Below are 18,879 nucleotides of genomic sequence, written 5' to 3'. Positions count from 1 at the left end.
AGAGGCCTGGACTCCTGGGCCCCAGGGGAGGAGGGTGGGCAGTCCCCATGATATCCACAACTCCTGCCAAGGTCTGCAGTTGGGAAGCATTTATTATCACTAAGTGGCCATGACAGCAGTGGAGGGTGGAGGTGACACTGAGGCTGCTACAATCAGTCCCCTAGAAGCAGTAATGAAGGGCTCATTCCCTGCTGGGTGGGTGATTGGTTGGGAGCCTGGGAAAGCTGGGGTGGGGGTGGGGGTGGGGGTGAAGGTGGGACCAAGTAGGGTGTGTGGAGGGGATGAGGCCAGTCTAGAGGGAGGGAGAGTGGACACTCCCAAGAGGGAAGTTGATGCAGGATCCTCCCAGGAATGATTGTGAAAAGAGCTGGTTCCAGGGAGAGCTGGGAGACACGGGAGTTGGGAGCATAACAGGAAGGGGTGGCCTGGATGGCTGGCCGCAGTCACGGCTTTTCTAGCTGGACATCTCCGATGTGGAGGCTGCCAACGTCCTGGTAGGTGCCCTGGAGGCCCCGGGAGATGTCCTCATACATGGAGCAGTCATCAAGGTTCAGGCCCTGGGGTGCAAACAAATTCAATGATATGTCTGCATGGCCTGCTCACACTCTGTGGGCCTCAGTGTCCTGATGCCTGGGTCCCTGTCCCCAGCCTCTCCCATGAGAACCCCCATGAGACCCCCCAACACACCTGTTCCTAACCTGTCCCCCACCCTCCACTCACCTCATAAAGATTTTCATCTTCATAGTCATCCCGGGTGTCTACCCCAAACTTCACATTCTGCCATCGTTTCTGTGGGGAGTCAGGGGCCTCAGTGTGTGTGAGAGGGATATGTTTTCAGGACCTTCTAGATGCCAGAGTGCTTTACCAGAGCAACTAAGGGATGCTGCTCAATGTCCCATACTGGGTAAGTGGCAAGTCTCTCTGGGTCCAAGCCAGTGTCCTTTTGGCTTCTCCACTGCCCAGTTGTTCTCCACAAATAACAACATCAATAGTAAATGGCTCTAGTTGCCTATGGCCTAAAGAGCCTGCAGGTCAGACTCGGAGGACCTCCAGTCCCCATCTTCCCTGGCCTTGGCTACACCTGGAGGGCCACAGCACTCCTGGGTCCAGGAGAGTAAAGCACCCTGGGGTAGGGGTAGGGGTAGGGTGAGAACATCCCTAGAGAAGGGCAATGAGGACAGCCTTGAGGGGAAACTGAGCAAGGACACCCCTCCCAGCACCATACAAAATTCTGTCATTGAATTCGTTTACCACATGGCTCCTGTGGGGTGAATGCTGTCATTCTCCCAAATTTTAGGTGGGGACCCTCAGACTCCAGGACCTGGCCCCTGTGGCTCACCCTGAACAGCAGCAGTGTCCCAGGCACCACGGCGCAGAACAGCAGGATGATCCCTTCGGCTGTGATGATGTTGTTCTTAGTGCCCTCCCCCATGTCCAGGAAGGGTCTGGGGGTCGGCTCTGTGAGGAGGGGTGCTGCTCAGAGCCCGGGCACCCCGTCTCCGCCCCCCTCACCCCCCCTCTGGCCCTCCCCCCAGCAAGGCTCTACTGAAGCCCCCATTCTGGCAGATGAGAAATGGGTCAGAGTGTGAGCAGACCACGCAGACAGTGGCTGTATCCACACTTCACAGGCAGGAGGCCCAGAGTCCCCAGCCACGGAGTGGGAGACCCTGGAGCCAGAACGAGTACTCACCTCGCACGCGGAGGTAGGTGCCGCAGGAGTACAAGGTATTGTTGTTGATTGTGATGTGGCACCTGTACAGTCCGCTGTGGGTCTTGTTCACCGATGAGATGGTCATCTCGCCCTGTAGGCCCTGGCCACGGCCATGGGACTGATAGGACCACAGCCACGTGTCGTTGACTTGGAGGACCCGCCACCATGTGATGTTGAAGTGGTGGTGGTGGCCTGTATCATTATTGTGCAGGCACAGGAGACGGGCCTTGTCCCCCACATTCACTGTCACCGATGGCGGGCCCCACTTTATCTCCTGGGTCCAGTGTCCTGGGTCTGCAGAAAGGGGGACAGGTCAGGGACTGGATAGAGGACACAGGCTCCAGCCCTGGCCCCTGCCCACGCCTGGGTGTGTGCATGGGGGCAGTATGAGGACAGTCCGGGGGGAGGAGAGAGAGGGATGGAGACAGAACAAACAGTGTTAAGACTGCGAGTGAGGCGCTGGCCGGTTGGCTCAGCGGTAGAGCGTCGGCCTGGCGCACGGGGGACCCGGGTTTGATTCCCGGCCAGGGCACAGAGGAGAAGCGCCCATTTGCTTCTCCACCCCTCCCCCTCTCCTTCCTCTCTGTCTCTCTCTTCCCCTCCCGCAGCCAAGGCTCCATTGGAGCAAGGATGGCCCAGAGGCTGGGGATGGCTCCTTGGCCTCTGCCCCAGGCGCTAGAGTGGCTCTGGTTGCAGCAGAGCAATGCCCCCGGAGGGTCAGAGCATCGCCCCTGGTGGTCGGGGCATGCGGGAGTCTGTCTGATTGTCTCTCCCAGTCTCCAGCTAAAAAAAAAGAAAAAAGTGCTCGCTTCGGCAGCACATATACTAAAACTGGAACGATACAGAGAAGATTAGCATGGTCCCTGCGCAAGGATGACCTGCAAATTCGTGAAGCGTTCCATATTTAAAAAAAAAAAAAAAAAAGACTGCGAGTGAGGGGGTACCTAGGTGAGGAGAGAGAGAGATACCTCTGGGAAGAGGAAGAGGTACACCTTGGCGGGGGGTGGGGGGTGGGGCTGGGGGTGGTTTGAGGATGTCCTGGGGGAGGAGAGGAAGACATATCCCTGGGAGAATCTCCATTTTCCTCTCCAGTGTCACCTCTTGCTTTTGGATACTTGGTTCCCTGATGCCAGGGTGCCCTGCGGAGGCAGCAACTCCAGAACCAGTTTGGGCATCACCTCTTCCTGGAGGCCTTCTTGGTCTACTGTCCCAGCTCAGCTGCTGTCCCAGGCCCAGCCCGGCACAGCCCTCCACCTTACACTTCTATGTAAGGGTCACAAAACCTTTAGAAGGTTCTCTTATTATGCCATTTTTCAGGTAGGACAGCAGAGGCCCAAAGCAGCAGGAGTGGCCGAGATTTCAAACCCTGGGCCCTTCAGGCCTCCTTCTGCCGGCCACCGGCTCTGGCTGTGAGCCTACTCTTCATTCTCTGTGAGCTGCATGTGTCAACCTGGGGCCAGGGGTAAGTTTAGTTGTTGGGCTGGGGGTCAGGGGAGTGTCTCAGCAGGGAGGGTGGCTGATGGGGAGCCAGGTGGCCCAGCAAGCTGCTCTGGGAGGGCCTGGCCTTCAGTGCCCCAGTCCTGTCCACGTGGCTGCTTTGCTGCTTCTGGAGAGGGGAGGAGGTAGGCAAGGAAGAGACCTGCAGAAAGAAGAGGGGAAGGAGGCAGCAGCCTCCGGGTCACCGCCTCCAGTCCTGGCTGCCAGTATAAACGTGTGTGACCAGCTGCTTCTCTGAACTCCTCAGTCAAACAGCTGGTCGCAGCGCTGGCAGCTGGCATTGCGGAAGAAGGGTGGGAGGGTGGGGTCATGCGGCACCCCTCCCCCCAGCACTGAGAAGGGGCTCTGAGCAAGGCTGAGCCTGAGGTGCCAGGCCGAGAAAGGGAAAGCTTTTCCCTCCCTCTGACGACGCCCCAGCTCTGAAGGTCAGCCCAGGGCAGCTGTAGTTCCTCAGTTTGCCCTGCTGATGGGGTGGGGAAGGAGCTTCCATCCCCCTCCTGCCTCTGTGGGGCTGCGGATGCATCTTCAGTGTCCCTGAGCCCCTCTGGTCGCCCCTCGGCCTGCTTGGGACAGTCAAGCAGATGGGCGGGCGCAGTTTCTACAGAGGCCTTTCCCAGCTTCTCTCCTGCTGGCTCCTCTCTGCCCCTCCCTGCAGCCCCTTCCTCTGCCAATGTCCTCTCCCAGTCTCCCCAGCACCCCCCCCAGTACCTTCCTGTTAGCCACGTACCCAGGCCAGTACCCAGGCCAGCAGTGGAGACCAAGAGGAGGAAGATCATGCCAGGCTGGGTTTGCGGGACTCCGGGACCGCCAGGCATCTTCTCCCAGCGGGTTCCTTCGTCTGGGTTAGGGCAGTCCTGAGGTGCCCCATCCCACCTCGGTGGGCCCCAGACTCCACCCCACTTCCTGCCCAGCCCTGCCGGAGATAGGCTCCACTGGGCCCACTGCTGAGAGCTTCAGCCTTCAGCTGTCAGGCCAGGCGCTCCTGCCAGCGCTTCAGGATGTGAGTGCAGAGGAACTGCACCCTGCACCTGTGGGGCCACAATTCCCTTGAGGAGAGGTTGCTTGGGTGGGAGGAAGAGGCTAGTTCAAGGCCTCTGAGCTTTCTCAGTCATTGCCCCTACAGGCCTTGGGCAAAACCTTTCCCCTGTCTGAGCCCCTGTGTCCTCACTTTGTGGGATTGGAAATGAGGATTTAAAGGTGTAGTGTATACACAGTGCTGAACACAGCACCTGCCACATAGTAGGTGCTCAGTAAATGATGGTTGCTATTAATGCTCATGAGGAATAAATGAGGCAGGCTGACTGGCTCTGGCTCTGTGACTAAGTGGTGCCTTCCCTTTCCAAGCCTTGGCATTTTTAATCCAAGAGACAAGGGAAAGAATATTTCCCTGGTGTTGGACATGAGGTGATGTTCCTAGCACTCATGGAGTTAACAGCCATGGTGGGCTCTTTCTTGGCATTTTTTTTTTTTCCTGAAGCCAGAAACAGGGAGGCAGTCAGACAGACTCCTGCATGTGCCTGACCGGGATCCACCCGGCACGCCCACCAGGGGGCGATGCTCTGCCCATCTGGGGAGTCGCTTTGCTGCGACCAGAGCCACTCTAGCGCCTGAGGCAGAGGCCACAGAGCCATCCTCAGCGCCCGGGCAAACTTGGCTCCAATGGAGCCCTGGCTGCGGGAGGGGAAGAGAGAGACAGAGAGGAAGGAGAAGGGAAGGGGTGGAGAAGCAAATGGGCGCTTCTCCTGTGTGCCCTGGCCGGGAATTGAACCCAGGACTCCCGCATGCCAGGCTGACGCTCTACCACTGAGCCAACCGGCCAGGGCCTCTTGGCATTCTTTCACTTCAACCTTCCACAAGTGGGCAAGCCTCCCCCCCCCATTTTACAGAGGAGGAAACTGAGGCCCAGAGAGGGGATGCTGTCACTGTCACTTGCCCAGGTTCCTTTGAGCATCATTTTAGGAAACCATCACGCATGTGTGTGCCTGCACATGCGCACACAGACACACACACACACACACACACACACACACACACACACTGAGAAGATACGGAAGCATGATACAGTTGATTTGTTTTCAAAAGGCAAAACAACAGTGTGTGCTATTAAGGACATGTGCATCTGTAGTAAAGATGTAGACTTGTGCAGGGGAGTCACACCAGTTCTTGAGAGGGGTTGCCTCTGGGGAAAGCCAGGAGGTTGTGACTGGGAAGGGTACAGGAAGGTCTTTGTCTGTCTCTGTTCTATGCCTTGTTTCATTTTATTTCTTTTTTTTTTTGTATTTTTTCTGAAGCTGGAAACGGGGAGGCAGTCAGACAGACTCCCGCACGTGCCCTACCGGGATCCACCTGGCATGCCCACCAGGGGGCGGTGCTCTGCCCATCTGGGGCGTCGCTCTGTTGCAACAAGAGCCATTCTAGCCTGACCTGTGGTGGCGCAGTGGATAAAGCATCGATCTGGAAATGCTGAGGTTGCAGGTTCGAAACCCTGGGCTTCCCTGGTCAAGGCACATATGGGAGCTGATGCTTCCAGCTCCTCCCCCCTTCTCTCTTCTCTGTCTCTCTCTCTCTCTCCCCCTCTCTAAAAATGAAAAAAAAGAAAAGAAAAAAAAAAAGCCATTCTAGCGCCTGAGGCAGAGGCCACAGAGCCATCCTCAGTGCCCTGGCAAACTTTGCTCCATTGGAGCCTTGGCTGCGGGAGGGGAAGAGAGAGACAGAGAGGAAGGAGAGGGGGAAGGGTGGAGAAGCAGATGGGCGCTTCTCCTGTGTGCCCTGACCGGGAATCAAACCTGGGACCCCTGCACGCCAGTCTGACGCTCTACCACTGAGCCAACCGGCCAGGGCCTATTTTATTTCTTAAGTTGGGTGGAGGGCTCAGGAGTCTTTGTTACACTATCATGTACTGTATACTGTTTTGCTTGCTTGAACTATTTCTTAATTTAAAAAAAAGCAATTGTTGCCTGACCAGGCGGTGACGCAGTGGATAGAGCGTCAGTCAGACTGTGATGCGGAAGACCCAGGTTTGAGACCCCGAGGTCGTCAGTTTGAGCGTGGGCTCATCTGGTTTGAGCAAAAATTCACCAGCTTGGACCCAAGGTCGCTGGCTCAAGCAAGGGGTTACTTGGTCTGCTGAAGGCCTATGGTCAAGGCACATATGAGAAAGCAATCAATGAACAACTAAGGTGTTGCAATGCGCAATGAAAAACTAATGATTGATGCTTCTCATCTCTCTCCGTTCCTGTCTGTCCGTCCCTGTCTATCCCTCACTCTGACTCTCTCTCTGTCTCTGTAAAAAAAATAAAAAAGCAATTGTTGGCCCTGGCTGGTTGGCTCAGTGGTAGAGCGTCAACTCGGTGTGTGGAAGTCCAGGGTTCAATTCTTGGTCAGGGCACACAGGAGAAGTGACCATCTGCTTCTTTACCCCTCCCCCTCTCACTTCTCTCTTTCTCTTCTCCTGCAGCCATGGCTTGATTGGAGTGAATTGGCCCCGGGCACTGAGGATGGCTCCATGGCCTCCACCTCAGGTACTAAGATGAACCCAGTTTCTGAGCAATGGAGAAAAGCCCCTGATGAGCAGAGCATCACCCTCTAGTGGGCTTGCTGGGTGGATTCAGGTTAGGGCACATGCAGGATTCTCTCTGCTTCCCCTCCTCTTGATGAATAAAAAATAAATAAATAAAACTGTTATCTTCACAGAAGAGCATGACCTTGAGTCACCATTCCTGGGTCTGAATTTCAGCTCTGTCCGGTGGTCGGTCATCTGAGCCCGTTTCTTCTGTAATCTGGGCACACTCCCCGCCCCCACCTGTGAGCTGTGAGACTATTAGTGTGCTTAGCAGAGTTTCTAGGACAAGTCTCTCTCTGGCTCAGGGGCTCTCTCCCCTTTCCTCCAGAGACCCAGGTGTTCTGTTGGGACTGTTGATGTACAGAGCAGGTCATTAGCCCCTCTGTGCTTTAGTCCTCCTTCCTCATGATCCCCTCCTAAGGAAGAAGCCTGGAATCAGAGGCTGCAGCCCTAGAAATTCACCTTCGTCAACCGTCAGAGGCTGAGCCGGTTTCCAAGCCCATGACTGCCCCCTAGCGGTGTAGAGGCGCGGCCGCGGGATTGCTGGCCCTCTCAGGCCCAGCTGGCCAGTCTGGGGCACCTCCACCTCCCTATCACCTAGCACCCCTGGTCTCGCGCTGTGCGTGGGAACCAGATACTTGGCATTGCGCTCTCATGACAACTCTGGGAACTGTCTTCCGTTTCAGTCGGCAAAAGAGGTAACAGGACAGAACGAAGAGGCTTTGGCTTTATTTTTCTCATTCTCTCACTTCCAAGGGACAGTGCACAGTAGTGGATAAGAGCCTGGGGCTGGAACCAGGTTGCCTGGGTTCAGATGCTGGCCTTGCCCCTCTCTAGCTACGTGACATTAGGCAAATTACCCACCTGTGACCGCTTCTCCAAACTGCAGGTGCTTTTTGGCGCCTACTTCATGGGGTTGCAGAACATGTTTATTCAGCAGATTTTCAGCACTGACAACTGAGCTGGGAGGGATGGCAATTTCTGGTTTGATATTCTTTGAACATCTTGGTCTTAAATTGGTAACGCCAACTGGCTGCCACGGGCGCTGCTGAGCCACAGCACCGTCTACAGCAGTGGTAGTCAACCTGGTCCCTACTGCCCACTAGTGGGCATTCCAGCTTCCATGGTGGGTGGTAGCAGAGCAACCAAAGTATAAATAGATACATTGAACTATAGTAAGTTGCTTTTATAAGATTTATTCTACCAAACTTAGCAAAAATCCGACATAAAATACTTGGTAATTATATGCTTTAACTTGCTGTAACTCTGCTTTACAAATTTTAGTTACTTCTCTACTTTATAAATTACCATTACTGTGGAACCGGCGGGCAGTTAGAAAATTTTACTAACAGATACAAAAGTGGGCGGTAGGTATAAAAAGGTTGACTACTCCTGGTCTACAGGCACCATCTCCAGAATCCCTCAGGAGTAGCCAGTGCTGCAGACCAGGACTGGAAGGCTGAGGGGGTGTGGTTACCCAGGGTGGCATAGAACTGACAGGAGTTGTAACTTGAACCCAAGTTGTTTGGAATTCAGGGCTCAGCCTTGGTACTGGAAGGAAATGGGTCCTATCTGAGGAGTTACTTGGTCTGGGGAAAGCCTGGGGGGGCTTTGCCACCCACACAGGTCCCTCCCCAGTAGCAACAAGATCTGTCCTGAAGACGAAGCTGCTCCTTATGGGGACTAGGCACTCGGTACCCCTTAAACCGCTGGGTTGGCAGTCAGGCTCCGTGCTGTTTCTGCAACCTCACACATTCAGGGGAGGCACACCCAGTTGCGTCACAGCAGCGCCCATGGTCAGATGATGTGCAAGCGAAGGCCAAGGACTGCCCTGCCCATGCAGGCCGGGGGAGGAGATGTCTATCAGGCACACCGCTCAGAGCTGCAGGTGCATGCCCACACGGAGACAGCAGGGTGTTCCTGCCCACCTTTCCAAAGTACAAACCACAGGGCTCTCCTGCTTTTCCCCAGCAGGAGTCAGAGTGTCTCTTCTTTCAGTTTCTCATTTTGAGAATCACCCCAGCAGGGTGTGAGGCAGGTGCAAGGGCTTCTGGGTTCGGGCTTACCCACCCACTGGCCCAGCTGGGATGTCTTGCTCACTTGGGGCAGAACTGTTTGAACTGGGAAGGCTGGGCTTCAGGCTTCCGCAGCCACAGCCAACCAGGAACCCCTGGCACCTCCTTCCTCACGCCCCCACATGGAAGAGGAACAACCAATCAAGAGACCCAGACCAGGATTACAAATGAGGCAATTTATTAACCCAGCATCATTTGTTCTAATGTTTCTTGTTGGCAGCTGCCACCTGTGGGAAAAAACGGAAGAGTGTTAAGTTAATTAAGATCAGTCATGGGACCTGGGTTCCAGCATTTTGCAATAGTTACCCACTGCCCCGAGGACACGGCACCCAGATTTGTGGTCTCACATGGATCCATCTTCCCCAATCCCCACAAGCTCAGGTACTTCCCCATTTTACAGAAATGTCAACTGGGACTCCAGGAAGAGTGTGGGAGTGGGGTTCCAATCCCAGCAGAGGCCATCATTCACACTGATGGCTGAGCCAGGCCGCCTCTGAAGAGCGCGCCTTCTCCTTCCAACCCACCTGACTTTCAGGGGGCACAAGTCCACACCTTCACCTTCTATTCTTTTCCAGACACTTGACTAAGTGACTAAACACTCTAAGGCTCCTATGAGGCTGGAGTCAAGAATACAGAAAAAAAAAAGAAACCAAAAATGGGTTCCTGCCAGGCCCTGGGGGCTCCTGCTGCTTGCAGCTCACTGAATCCTAAACAACCCTGAGGCAGTCATCAGGGTGGAGACCTAGGTTCTCAGCCGGCCAGCCTCCCCATCTGATGCTCAGTAAGCAGAAGAGTAGGGAGGAAACACTTAAGCCAGACCGTGCAGGGTTAAGGCCCTGCATGAAAAGGAGCCCTGCTGCTCTCTGGGCTGGGGTCCCTTCACCACAGCTCCGGGAAGAAGTCAGTCAGAAATGCTTCCTCCTGCCCACTCCCAGGGAAGCCCTCCTGACCCCCACCAGCCTGGGCTGTGCCCTCCAGGGAAGGAAGTTCTGATTCCACAAAACCTGGGCTCAGGGAACACCCAGGCAGCTGTGAGACCCAGCCCAGCCTGTACCCAGGCCTCACCTGTCCAGCGATCCTGTCCAGATCTCTCTGTCCCTGAGGTGTCAGTTTGCGACCCCTGGGGGGGGGGGGGGAGAAGGGTCACGCAGCTCCGTAAGTACAGGCTCTCCATGCTGCTAACAGGCCCCTCCTAGATGTGAGCTAGGAGCCCCCAAAAGGAATCTGGCTATGGGACCACATGCTGGGAGCCGAGATCTACTTAGGACCCCAGTGGGCTGCATTCTAACCAGCTTGGGGCAGGAGTGAGAGCCCCCCTGGGAGCTGACAGGGTGTCGTTTGTGCAAGCATTAGATCAAAAGCCCAGAAAAATCAATTGGGCAAAGTTAACGAGCAGGCTAATGAAAGTGGACAGTCGCTAAATTACCTTCCTGGAGCCCAGGGTAGTCAGCTAGAGAGGTCGGGGTGAGGCCCTTAGCTGTTCGCTTTTCTGCAGAATCTGCTGCCCACCGGACAGTCAGGTGCAGACTGCCCAGGGATAGACCTGACCCTCTGTGTGGGGGTAGTGGGATGGCCCTTGCTAACATCATTATAGGCAACTTGGCCCCAAGGCTCCTCCATCACCCCCTATTCCCTCCCATGCTTACCCATCTTGGTCCTTTTCCACCATTTTCAGCCCCTCTAGGGCTTGAAGGACCCGACGGGCCACGCTCTTGGAGCCTCTGCTAAAGTGGCTGGGCATGACACCATTTCTCTGCCGTCCTCCGTAGATCTTGGTCATGGAGCCAACACCAGCACCACCCCGGAGATATAGGTGCCGTGCTGTGGAAGCTGGGGGGGGGGTGAGGGAGACTTTAGGGACCCCTCTGAGGCAAGGGCCTGGCCACACACACAGTTCTGTGTGGCAGCTAATTCTCATCGTTTTATAGCCAGGGAGTCTGGGCACACACACCAAGGCCCATGTCTGACCCCACTCCCACCACAGCCATATTGCTAAGGCTGGACCTGAGGGTCAGTGGGTAGAGCCTAGCAAATGTTTAAGCCTTAAACATCTCCACACACCCAGGGGCAGGCGTGGCGAAGGGACTTACATTAAGTGCAGCTCTGAGCCCTCAACTCCAGAGCCTGGGGTGGGCAGATAGCGGGGCAGGGCTGAGACCCCATGCAGTGGACGTTCCCAACCTGCAATGTGATTTACTGTCCTCCGTGGACACAGGGTTATTGTCCCCAGACTGGCCTGGGGAAGTCCCTGGGTCACCCCAGGCAGCATTTCATTTCAAGTGGAGCGCTCACACACCAGGCCCTGTGGACCTGCTTCGCATTTTCTCCTATGAAATATGAAGATGGCCAAAGGAGTTGGCCGAATGGGGTCATCCTGGCAAGTCGCCTACCCTCACCCAAGAACCAAGAGTAACTGTTCCTCAGACGAGGGGATTCCAAGTGAATGTGTCAAGTGCTGTTGTCCTTTACAGAAAAGGAAACAGGCTGCAGAGGGTACTCACTAACCTCATGTCACACAGCTCTGGATGGACAGCTCCCCCAGACTAGTCTACCTCTGGGGGCCAGTGAATGTAAAGAAATCGGGGCCCTGGTTGGATAGCTTGATTGGTTGGAGCACTGTCCCGAAGTGCAGAGGTTGCGGTTCAGTTTGAATCCCGGTCAGGGCGTAAACAGAAACAGATTGACGCTCTTGTCCCCCCCCCCTGCTAAAAATCAATAATAAAGAATAAAACTGGGCCCAAGGTGCAAAAAGTGCCCAGTCACCACATGGTCCTGCCCCGCTGGGGGCCAAAGGGCAGGGACTCCAGGCCACTCCAGAGACTCTTACTGCTAAGCGCCAGGTGCTGGGACTAACTGGTGAGGTGGGTTCCACTTCCCCTGCAGCCGCTGTACCCAGAGCTTTTCTTCCACATCCTCCCCTGACCTCTGGTTGTCTTAATACAATACAGAAGCCGTGGGCTTCTGGGGGTCATCAGCACAGCCTCTCTGTGGTCTCACTTCCTCTGCTCCCTTATAAACCACTCTCCTGGGTCCTTTCTTTATTACTATAATTTTTTTAGAGGAGGGGAGGCAGAGAGATAGATTCCCGCATGTGCCTTGACAAGGATCCACCCAGCAAGCCCACTAGGTGGGACGGGTCTCCATTAGGAGCTATTGCTCAGCAACTGGAGCCATTTTTTTTTTTTAGCGCCTAAAGTGGAAGGCATGGAGCCATCCTCAGTGCCTGGGGCCCAGGGCCAACTCACTCCCCTCCTATTGAGCCATGGTTACAGGAGCAGGGGGGGGGGGAGTGGGAAGGGGGGGGAGGGAGGGACAGGGAGGGAGAGAGAGGGAGAGAGAGAAAGGGAAGGATAGGGGTGGAGAAGCAGATGGTCGCTTCTGTGTGCCCTGACGGAACACTGAACCCAGGACATCAACATGCCAGGCCAACACTCTACCACTGAGCCAACCAGCCAGGGCTTCCTGGGTCCTTTCTATCGTAAACCTCCCCTCACCTCACTAATGCCCATCCACTGCCAGGATGAAGAGAACTTGGTATAAGTTACAGCCCACAATCTTTCTACCAGGAGTGACAGCACTGGAAAACTCTACCCAGTGTAAGTGCCCAAAGCCTACTGCCGACCCTGACCATGCCCTGGCTCTGGGTGACCTGTCAACTCAGGCCAGCCTCAGGATGGGGGTAAGATGAACATCCCTAGGATGCCCAAAAGAGGCCATACACCAAAAATGAGATGCCCAAACTCTGACTCACTGAGCTGGGACCAGCGCTCCCACCAGTTGAAGCCTGGGTTTGATATGGAAAGGGTGGCCCAGGCCCGAGTTCCTCTTCAGCTGTGACAGTCTGCCCACCTTTCAGGTTTGTGAGGTGGTGCTAAAGGGGATAGCTTCCTTAAATCTTTAGTGACTGGCAGAGAATCTGTTCCTGTAAGGTCTATCATTTCCCTCCAGGGGTTGGGTCGGGTTTGGTTTAAATCTTAACACCGTATAAAATTATCTGGTGTGCTCTCAGATGTTACAGGGACCTCTCCTGTCACCTCAGTTTGTGACAATTATATTCCTGTCCGCTAAGGAGGAAGAAGAAGATATTAACGTCACAAACTGGAAGCTTTAACAGTTGAATACTGAGTGCTACAAAAATACTGCCTTCTTTTTCACTCTCTTCTCTTCAGCCCTTGAGACCAAGGCCCTAGCCCCACCTTGTGAAGTGGAGCTGTAATCACACAAATCCAGGCCATCCAGATGCTCTCACAAATGGCATCTTCTTCACCCCCCTGATAGCCTTCTGCTCCTTGGCATGGCAACCTTTGTTGAGGAGTCACCCCCCAACACAAACTGTGAGAGGGACTGTGTAGGACCCCCACCCACTGTCCCACTGTGAGTCCAGGCAGAGCAGCTGTGTCTGGCTGGCTAGGCCACTAGGTGAGATGAACTGCGCTGAGAGTCACTGCACCAAGTAGGCTTTGCCACAAGTGCTGTCACAGTTTAGCACCCCAACTGCTGGTTTTAAGTTCAGATTCAGGCCCCATCCTGACCTGAGTCAAAGTGGGGGAAGGAAGCTTCCTAGAAGTATTTTGCCCTTGAACCCTCCCTGCTTAATTCTAAGGGGAAAAAGTCATTTCCCTGACTTTGATTCACCCCTTGACTTGGTCCTGCAGTGTCTCCCAGGCCTTGTCCCTTTGATTATCAAAGCATGAACTGGGCACCCAGCCCTATGCAGGGAATAGGACAGCCCAGCCTCCATCTCCTTTTTTAATTTTTTTTTTTTAATTTTCTGAAGCTGGAAACGGGGAGGCAGTCAGACAGACTCCCACATGCGCCCGACTGGGATCCACCCAGCACGCTCACCACGGGGGCGATGCTCTGCCCATCCGGGGCGTTGCTCTGTCCCGACCAGAGCCACTCTAGCGCCTGGGGCAGAGGCCAAGGAGCCATCCCCAGCGCCTGAGCCATCTTTGCTCCAATGGAGCCTCAGCTGCGGGAGGGGAAGAGAGAGACAGAGAGGAAGGAAGGGGGGTGGAGAAGCAGATGGGTGCTTCTCCTGTGTGCCCTGGCCGGGAATCGAACCTGGGACTTCCGCACGCCAGGCCGACGCTCTACCACTGAGCCAACCGGCCAGGGCCTCTTTTTTTAAATTTTTAAATAAAATTTTTTGTGAGAGGAGGGGAGGCAGAGAGACAGACTTTCACACGTGCCCCAATGAGAATCCATCCAGCAGGCCCCCCTAGGGGGTGATGCTCTGCCCATCTGGGGCCATTGCTCAGCAACTGGGCCTTTTCAGTACCTGAGGCTGAAGCCAATCACTTAAACCAACTGAGCAATGGCTGCAGAAGAGAAAGTAAGAGAGGGGTGGGGTGCAGAAGCAGATGGTCGCTTCTCCTGAGTGCCCTGACTAGGAATTGAACCGGGTAATCTATACACTAGGCAGATGCTCTACCACTGAACCAACCGGCCAGAGAAGCCTCCATCCTTGTAATAAAACGCACTCAGGTGTCCCAATTTAGCAGTTCCTCACAGCTAGCTGCCCCAAACGACAAACAGTGGATTTTCACCTTCTTCCCAAGTAGGCCATATTTGGCAACCGAAAGATCAAGAGGTGTGTAGAGGGCCACACCAAACCACCTTTCATGAGTGGCCTTCCCGACACTGTTCCTCCCCTTACAGCAGATCTCCACTACCCTAACATAGGTCTTTTCTAGCCCTACCTCACCTCTCCCCGGACTCCTTCTTCCACCTCCTGGGGGTCCCTTACTCCTACAGCTTTACCCTCTTTTAGACCACCCTGAGAAGGGCCCTGCCTGCTCCACACTGGATCCTACACTCCTCCAGAATTAATACACAATCACTGCCACAGCTCCAAAATTGAAGGGGCAAAACAGGCCAATCCCCCCACCCCCATGATCCAGACAAGGCAAAAAGTAAATACAACACAACAGACTGTGCCGTGCCCTCTCAGGGTCACTTCACTGTCTGTACCTGTTTCCTCTTTGGGAAACAAGAATCTCCTGTGACTTTTTCTACTTGTCCAGAGTATAGGCCGACTACCCAACTCGGCAGACCACTCTGGACTCTAGAAATTAGCAAACTTTCCTTTAAAGGGCCAGACAGTAAATATCAGAGGCATTGTGGGCCATATAGTTTGTCACAACTCAACTCTGCCTCTGCTATGGATGTAAACAGATGAGTGTGGCTATATCCCCAACAAAAATGTATACAACAGACCTTGGTCTAGAACTATTGCTCCATGCCAACAGGGCAGCTGAGAAAATGTCAAAAAGGGAGCTTTGGAGCTCTGGCCAGATAGCTTGGTTGTTGGGCTTCGTCCTGAAGCTCCCAGGTTGCCGGTTTGATTCCTGGTTAGGGCACATACAGGAACAGATCAATGTTCTTGTCTCTCTCTTCTCAAATCAATTATACAAAAAACAGGCCTTGGCTGGTTGGCTCAGTGGGTAGTGTCAGCCCAGGGTATGGACGTGCTGGGTTTGATCCTAGGTCAGGGCACACATGAGAAGCGACCACCTGCCTCTTTCCACCCCACCCCCAACTCTTGCAGCCAGTGGGTTCGGCTGACTTGAGCATCAGCCCCAGACGGGGTTGCCGGGTAGATCTTGGTTGGGGTGGGAGTCTATCTCCCCTCTTCTCACTTTAACTAACTAATGAACTAATTAAAGGGAGTTTTGGGCCCTGGCCGGTTGGCTCAGCGGTAGAGCGTCGGCCTGGCATGCGGGGGACCCGGGTTTGATTCCCGGCCAGGGCACATAGGAGAAGCGCCCATTTGCTTCTCCACTCCCCCCCCCCCTTCCTCTCTGTCTCTCTCTTCCCCTCCCGCAGCCAAGGCTCCATTGGAGCAAAGATGGCCCGGGCGCTGGGGATGGCTCCTTGGCCTCTGCCCCAGGTGCTAGAGTGGCTCTGGTCGCGGCACAGTGACCTGGAGGGGCAGAGCATCGCCCCCTGATGGGCAGAGTGTTGCCCCCTGGTGGGCGTGCTGGGTGGATCCCGGTCGGGCGCATGCGGGAGTCTGTCTGACTGTCTCTCCCCGTTTCCAGCTTCAGAAAAAAAAAAGAAAAAAAAAAGAAAAAAAAAAGAAAAAAAAAAGGGAGTTTTGGAAACTCCAAGAAAGGGAGACCGGAAGGGAAGGCAGAGGACACACCCCAGTGTGGCATGGCAGAGTTGCCAGTTCAATCCTTGGTCAGTGTGTGTACAGGAACAGATCTATGTTCCACACCCCCTCCCCCGCCCCAAGGCAAAAATACGTAGTCCCTTGATCAAATGGGAAAAACTATAAGATTCTTTCTCCAAATCTTAGATCCAAAGCTACTGATCTACTGAGTCTTGGGGCACTGCTAAAGAACATCCAGGACCATACAGCCTTGCTTCCAAAGATGGGTGATGGGATGATATTTTTGTCCAGATCCCATCACCACTGTGTGCCCAGGGAAGTCAAGTCAGCTTCCCTTCATCAACTCCATTTTCTTTCTTTTTTAATTGAGAGCAGGGGAGGCAGAGAGACTCTTGCATGCAACCTGCCAGGGATCCATCCACCCAGCAAGCCCCCTATGGAGCATTGCTCCATTGTATGGCAACTGAGCCCTTTTTAGTGTCTGAGGCAAAGGCCACAGAGCCGTCCTCAGCTCCTGGGGCCAACCTCACTCCAATCAATCGAGCCATGGCTATTGGGGAGGGGTGGAGAAGCAGATGGGCACTTTTCTTGTGTGTCCTGACTGGAATCGAACCTGGAACTTCCACACGCCGGGCCAGTACTATACCACTGAGTCAAATGGCCAGGGCCCCCATTTTCTTTCTAAAAGAACAGCAGTGGGTGGATAGATGTGACACCTACCCTTCACACCTCTCAAAGTTAACCTTTTAGTCCTTAGGAGCCAGAGGCTGTGGGTTGGGCTGTATTGGCACCTGTCTCGTCTATGGCCTAAAACAGAGCAGACCCCATGGACATCTGATGTATGTGTATACCACCAATCTACAAAACACATGTTCTGAAGTGCTGCCTAACATTCCCTGGCCAACTCTTCTCAAGATCATTGAGTTTATAAATTTTAAAACCTATGCTTTCTACCAAGTTCCCATCTGAAGACAAGCTTTGGCCAGGATGGAACACCCACTTCACAGAGGACAACTGGGGGTGAAAGTTTGGAGAAACAGGTGAGAACTAGCATTGTAAAGTGAGGGATTACACTAGCAATCTTTACAAATTGTTATTACTGGAAGATTAATAAGGGGCCGGGAAACAGAGTGACCATAAGGTTTTCTTCTGAGCATTTGGGACTTGTCAAGATTTAAATCAGGAGTGAGCTGGCCGGGCAGAGGCAGGGAGACAACTGGTTTGATGATCTGAGCAATAAAAATAAGATGGCCATTTTTCTTCAATGACTACTCTGCAACAGGCAAGCAGATTTTAAAGCAGTTTGACTGTATTAAGCTTACTTGATCCAACAGTAATTCGCATTGACACATTTTTACAGATGGGGAAACGAGATACAGACAGATGGAAACCACAAGTTGAATGTAGAGAAGGATTTGAACTCAGGAAGTTGGGACCCTATGTACATAAAAAGGACAACATCTGCCTCTAAAACAGACCACCTCTAAGCAAAATGTGAACACTCATGTGTCTCTGAAACTCCCCTCCAGGATTAGAGGAAGCCACAGGTCCTCGTACAAACCTTACGCCAGAGTATGAAGTTATTGAATGTCACACAAAACATGCAGTGACGGAACCAAGAGTTTCTGCTCTCTTGCAATCCCAGGCAGGGGGTTCACAGAAGGGACGAGGTGACAGAAGCATGGTCTGTGCCAGGGGTCACCCAGCTCCCCACTACCCACCCAGAGGCCCCAGCTCCTCTCACCAGCCCGTGTGTAGAACCAGTTCTCATCGTAGGGAGCAAGCTCTTTATGCTTGGCCAGCTTGACAGTGTCTACCCATTCAGGGACTTTCAGCTTCCCGGACCTGAAACCAAGACGGTGAGAAAGGCACAATTCAGGTTCTCCACAAAACCCCACATACCTCCCCGCCCACAGCAGGATGATAGGTTAACAGGAGCCAGATGTGACCCAGACTATAAAGAGACTGCAACTCCAACACAACTCAGGCCTCACGAAGAAACGGTGGACTCCACACTGAGACCCCCGGTACGTCCCCCTCACCAGAGGGCACCGCGACCACGGGGTCCGGCAGACCCCTCAGCCACCATCCACTCCGAACCCGTTCCGCACTCACTTTTTGAGAAAGGCTGCCAGAGCTCGAACAAACTCTTGCTGGTTCACGTCTTTTACAGTAACGCCAGGCATCTGCGAGAAGAACGAAGCACATGAGCACGGAACTGGTGGAGACGACCGGCAGGGGCCGGGGCCCAGCCCTAAAGCGACCTAACCCGCCGCCTCCCGACTTCGACCGCGGGCCCCCGCTACTCCGGTGCCCGTGCGTCGTCGAGTTTGCCGGCGCCCACGGCCTTTATGGACCGCACAAAAACAGCCCGCCCACGTTTGTGGAGACACTGTATGACCCCAGTTCCTGATTCTTGGGGTCCCTGCACTCCCGGATGACCAGTAGGCCCAGCGTCGCGTGCCGGACCGCTCGGAGCCGGCATGTCCGGGCCTACCGCTCGCACGTGGCTGCGACTTCAAGGGGCGGGGCGGCGGCGCGCGGACACTCCAGAGCTCGTAGGCAAGCACTTGGGCCTGGGAAGTTGGGTCTCGACACCCGACTTTCCAGTCCGACCCAGAGCTCCCACCTTACCGTGCGGCCTCCGCGCTGCCAGCCAGGGGAAAGGGAACAACGGGGTTTCCCGGGCGCACAAGTCGGGTGTCGGGTCTCGCGAGAGTTCTGAAGCTCGCGACAACTGAGTTAGACAAGGCGGCTCCGCCCATCTCAGGGCAAGTACGGCTTCGCTTTCGTCGAGGTGTGGCGGGTGTGTTGTGAGGGAAAGCGAGGGCAAAGGAAAAAGCTAGAGGGACGAGTGTGGAGGCCAGGTTTTTCTCCGGCTCTTCTTCTGCCATAGCGGACTAGAGAGAAGACAGCA

The 18,879-nt window shown here is 54.4% G+C and overlaps 2 protein-coding genes and 1 non-coding gene across 10 annotated transcripts; 1 reads left to right on the top strand and 2 right to left on the bottom strand.

The window, feature by feature from the left end:
- Nucleotides 1–74: 74 nt before the first annotated feature.
- Nucleotides 75–4,108, bottom strand: CD79A (CD79a molecule). The gene is made up of 5 exons (XM_066265350.1): nt 3,936–4,108; nt 1,691–2,005; nt 1,340–1,458; nt 721–789; nt 75–557 (listed from the first exon to the last, which is right to left on the bottom strand). The coding sequence occupies exons 1-5, from the start codon at nt 4,021–4,023 to the stop codon at nt 444–446; spliced, it is 705 nt and encodes a 234-aa protein (XP_066121447.1). The 5' UTR covers nt 4,024–4,108; the 3' UTR covers nt 75–443.
- Nucleotides 2,513–2,619, top strand: LOC136332663 (U6 spliceosomal RNA). The gene has a single exon (XR_010730829.1). It is a non-coding gene; the product is annotated as a U6 spliceosomal RNA (small nuclear RNA).
- Nucleotides 4,109–8,268: 4,160 nt separating the features above from the next.
- Nucleotides 8,269–18,676, bottom strand: RPS19 (ribosomal protein S19). 8 transcript variants are annotated; one of them, XM_066271921.1, is made up of 7 exons: nt 18,597–18,676; nt 18,078–18,148; nt 17,707–17,807; nt 16,683–16,769; nt 10,492–10,675; nt 9,911–9,965; nt 9,001–9,072 (listed from the first exon to the last, which is right to left on the bottom strand). In XM_066271921.1, the coding sequence occupies exons 2-7, from the start codon at nt 18,146–18,148 to the stop codon at nt 9,046–9,048; spliced, it is 525 nt and encodes a 174-aa protein (XP_066128018.1). In that variant the 5' UTR covers nt 18,597–18,676; the 3' UTR covers nt 9,001–9,045. The 8 variants fall into 8 exon arrangements, 6 of the variants coding, with proteins under 6 accessions (XP_066128017.1, XP_066128016.1, XP_066128015.1 ...); XM_066271920.1 differs by lacking the exons at nt 9,911–9,965; nt 18,597–18,676 and adding an exon at nt 18,460–18,592 and having other exon boundaries at nt 8,269–9,072; XM_066271919.1 differs by lacking the exon at nt 9,911–9,965 and having other exon boundaries at nt 8,271–9,072; nt 18,592–18,662.
- Nucleotides 18,677–18,879: the final 203 nt, after the last annotated feature.

The sequence above is a fragment of the Saccopteryx bilineata genome, chromosome 3 (genome assembly GCF_036850765.1).
Source record: "Saccopteryx bilineata isolate mSacBil1 chromosome 3, mSacBil1_pri_phased_curated, whole genome shotgun sequence".
In the NCBI taxonomy this organism is placed as follows: domain Eukaryota; kingdom Metazoa; phylum Chordata; class Mammalia; order Chiroptera; family Emballonuridae; genus Saccopteryx; species Saccopteryx bilineata.
Note: the sequence above shows the minus strand (reverse complement) of the source record. Positions and strands in the feature narration are given on the sequence as shown.

Excerpts from the sequence above, each read along its gene's own strand:
- CD79A (XM_066265350.1), bottom strand. The coding sequence starts at position 4,023 with ATGCCTGGCGGTCCCGGAGTCCCGCAAACCCAGCCTGGCATGATCTTC. Across the intron at positions 2,006-3,935 it reads TGGCCTGGGTACTGGCCTGG|ACCCAGGACACTGGACCCAG; the intron begins GTACGTGGCTAA and ends CCCTTTCTGCAG. Across the intron at positions 1,459-1,690 it reads CACCTACCTCCGCGTGCGAG|AGCCGACCCCCAGACCCTTC; the intron begins GTGAGTACTCGT and ends CCCTCCTCACAG.
- RPS19 (XM_066271918.1), bottom strand. The coding sequence starts at position 18,148 with ATGCCTGGCGTTACTGTAAAAGACGTGAACCAGCAAGAGTTTGTTCGA. Across the intron at positions 17,808-18,077 it reads CTGGCAGCCTTTCTCAAAAA|GTCCGGGAAGCTGAAAGTCC; the intron begins GTGAGTGCGGAA and ends TCTTGGTTTCAG. Across the intron at positions 16,770-17,706 it reads CTGGTTCTACACACGGGCTG|GCCATAGACGAGACAGGTGC; the intron begins GTGAGAGGAGCT and ends GCTCTGTTTTAG.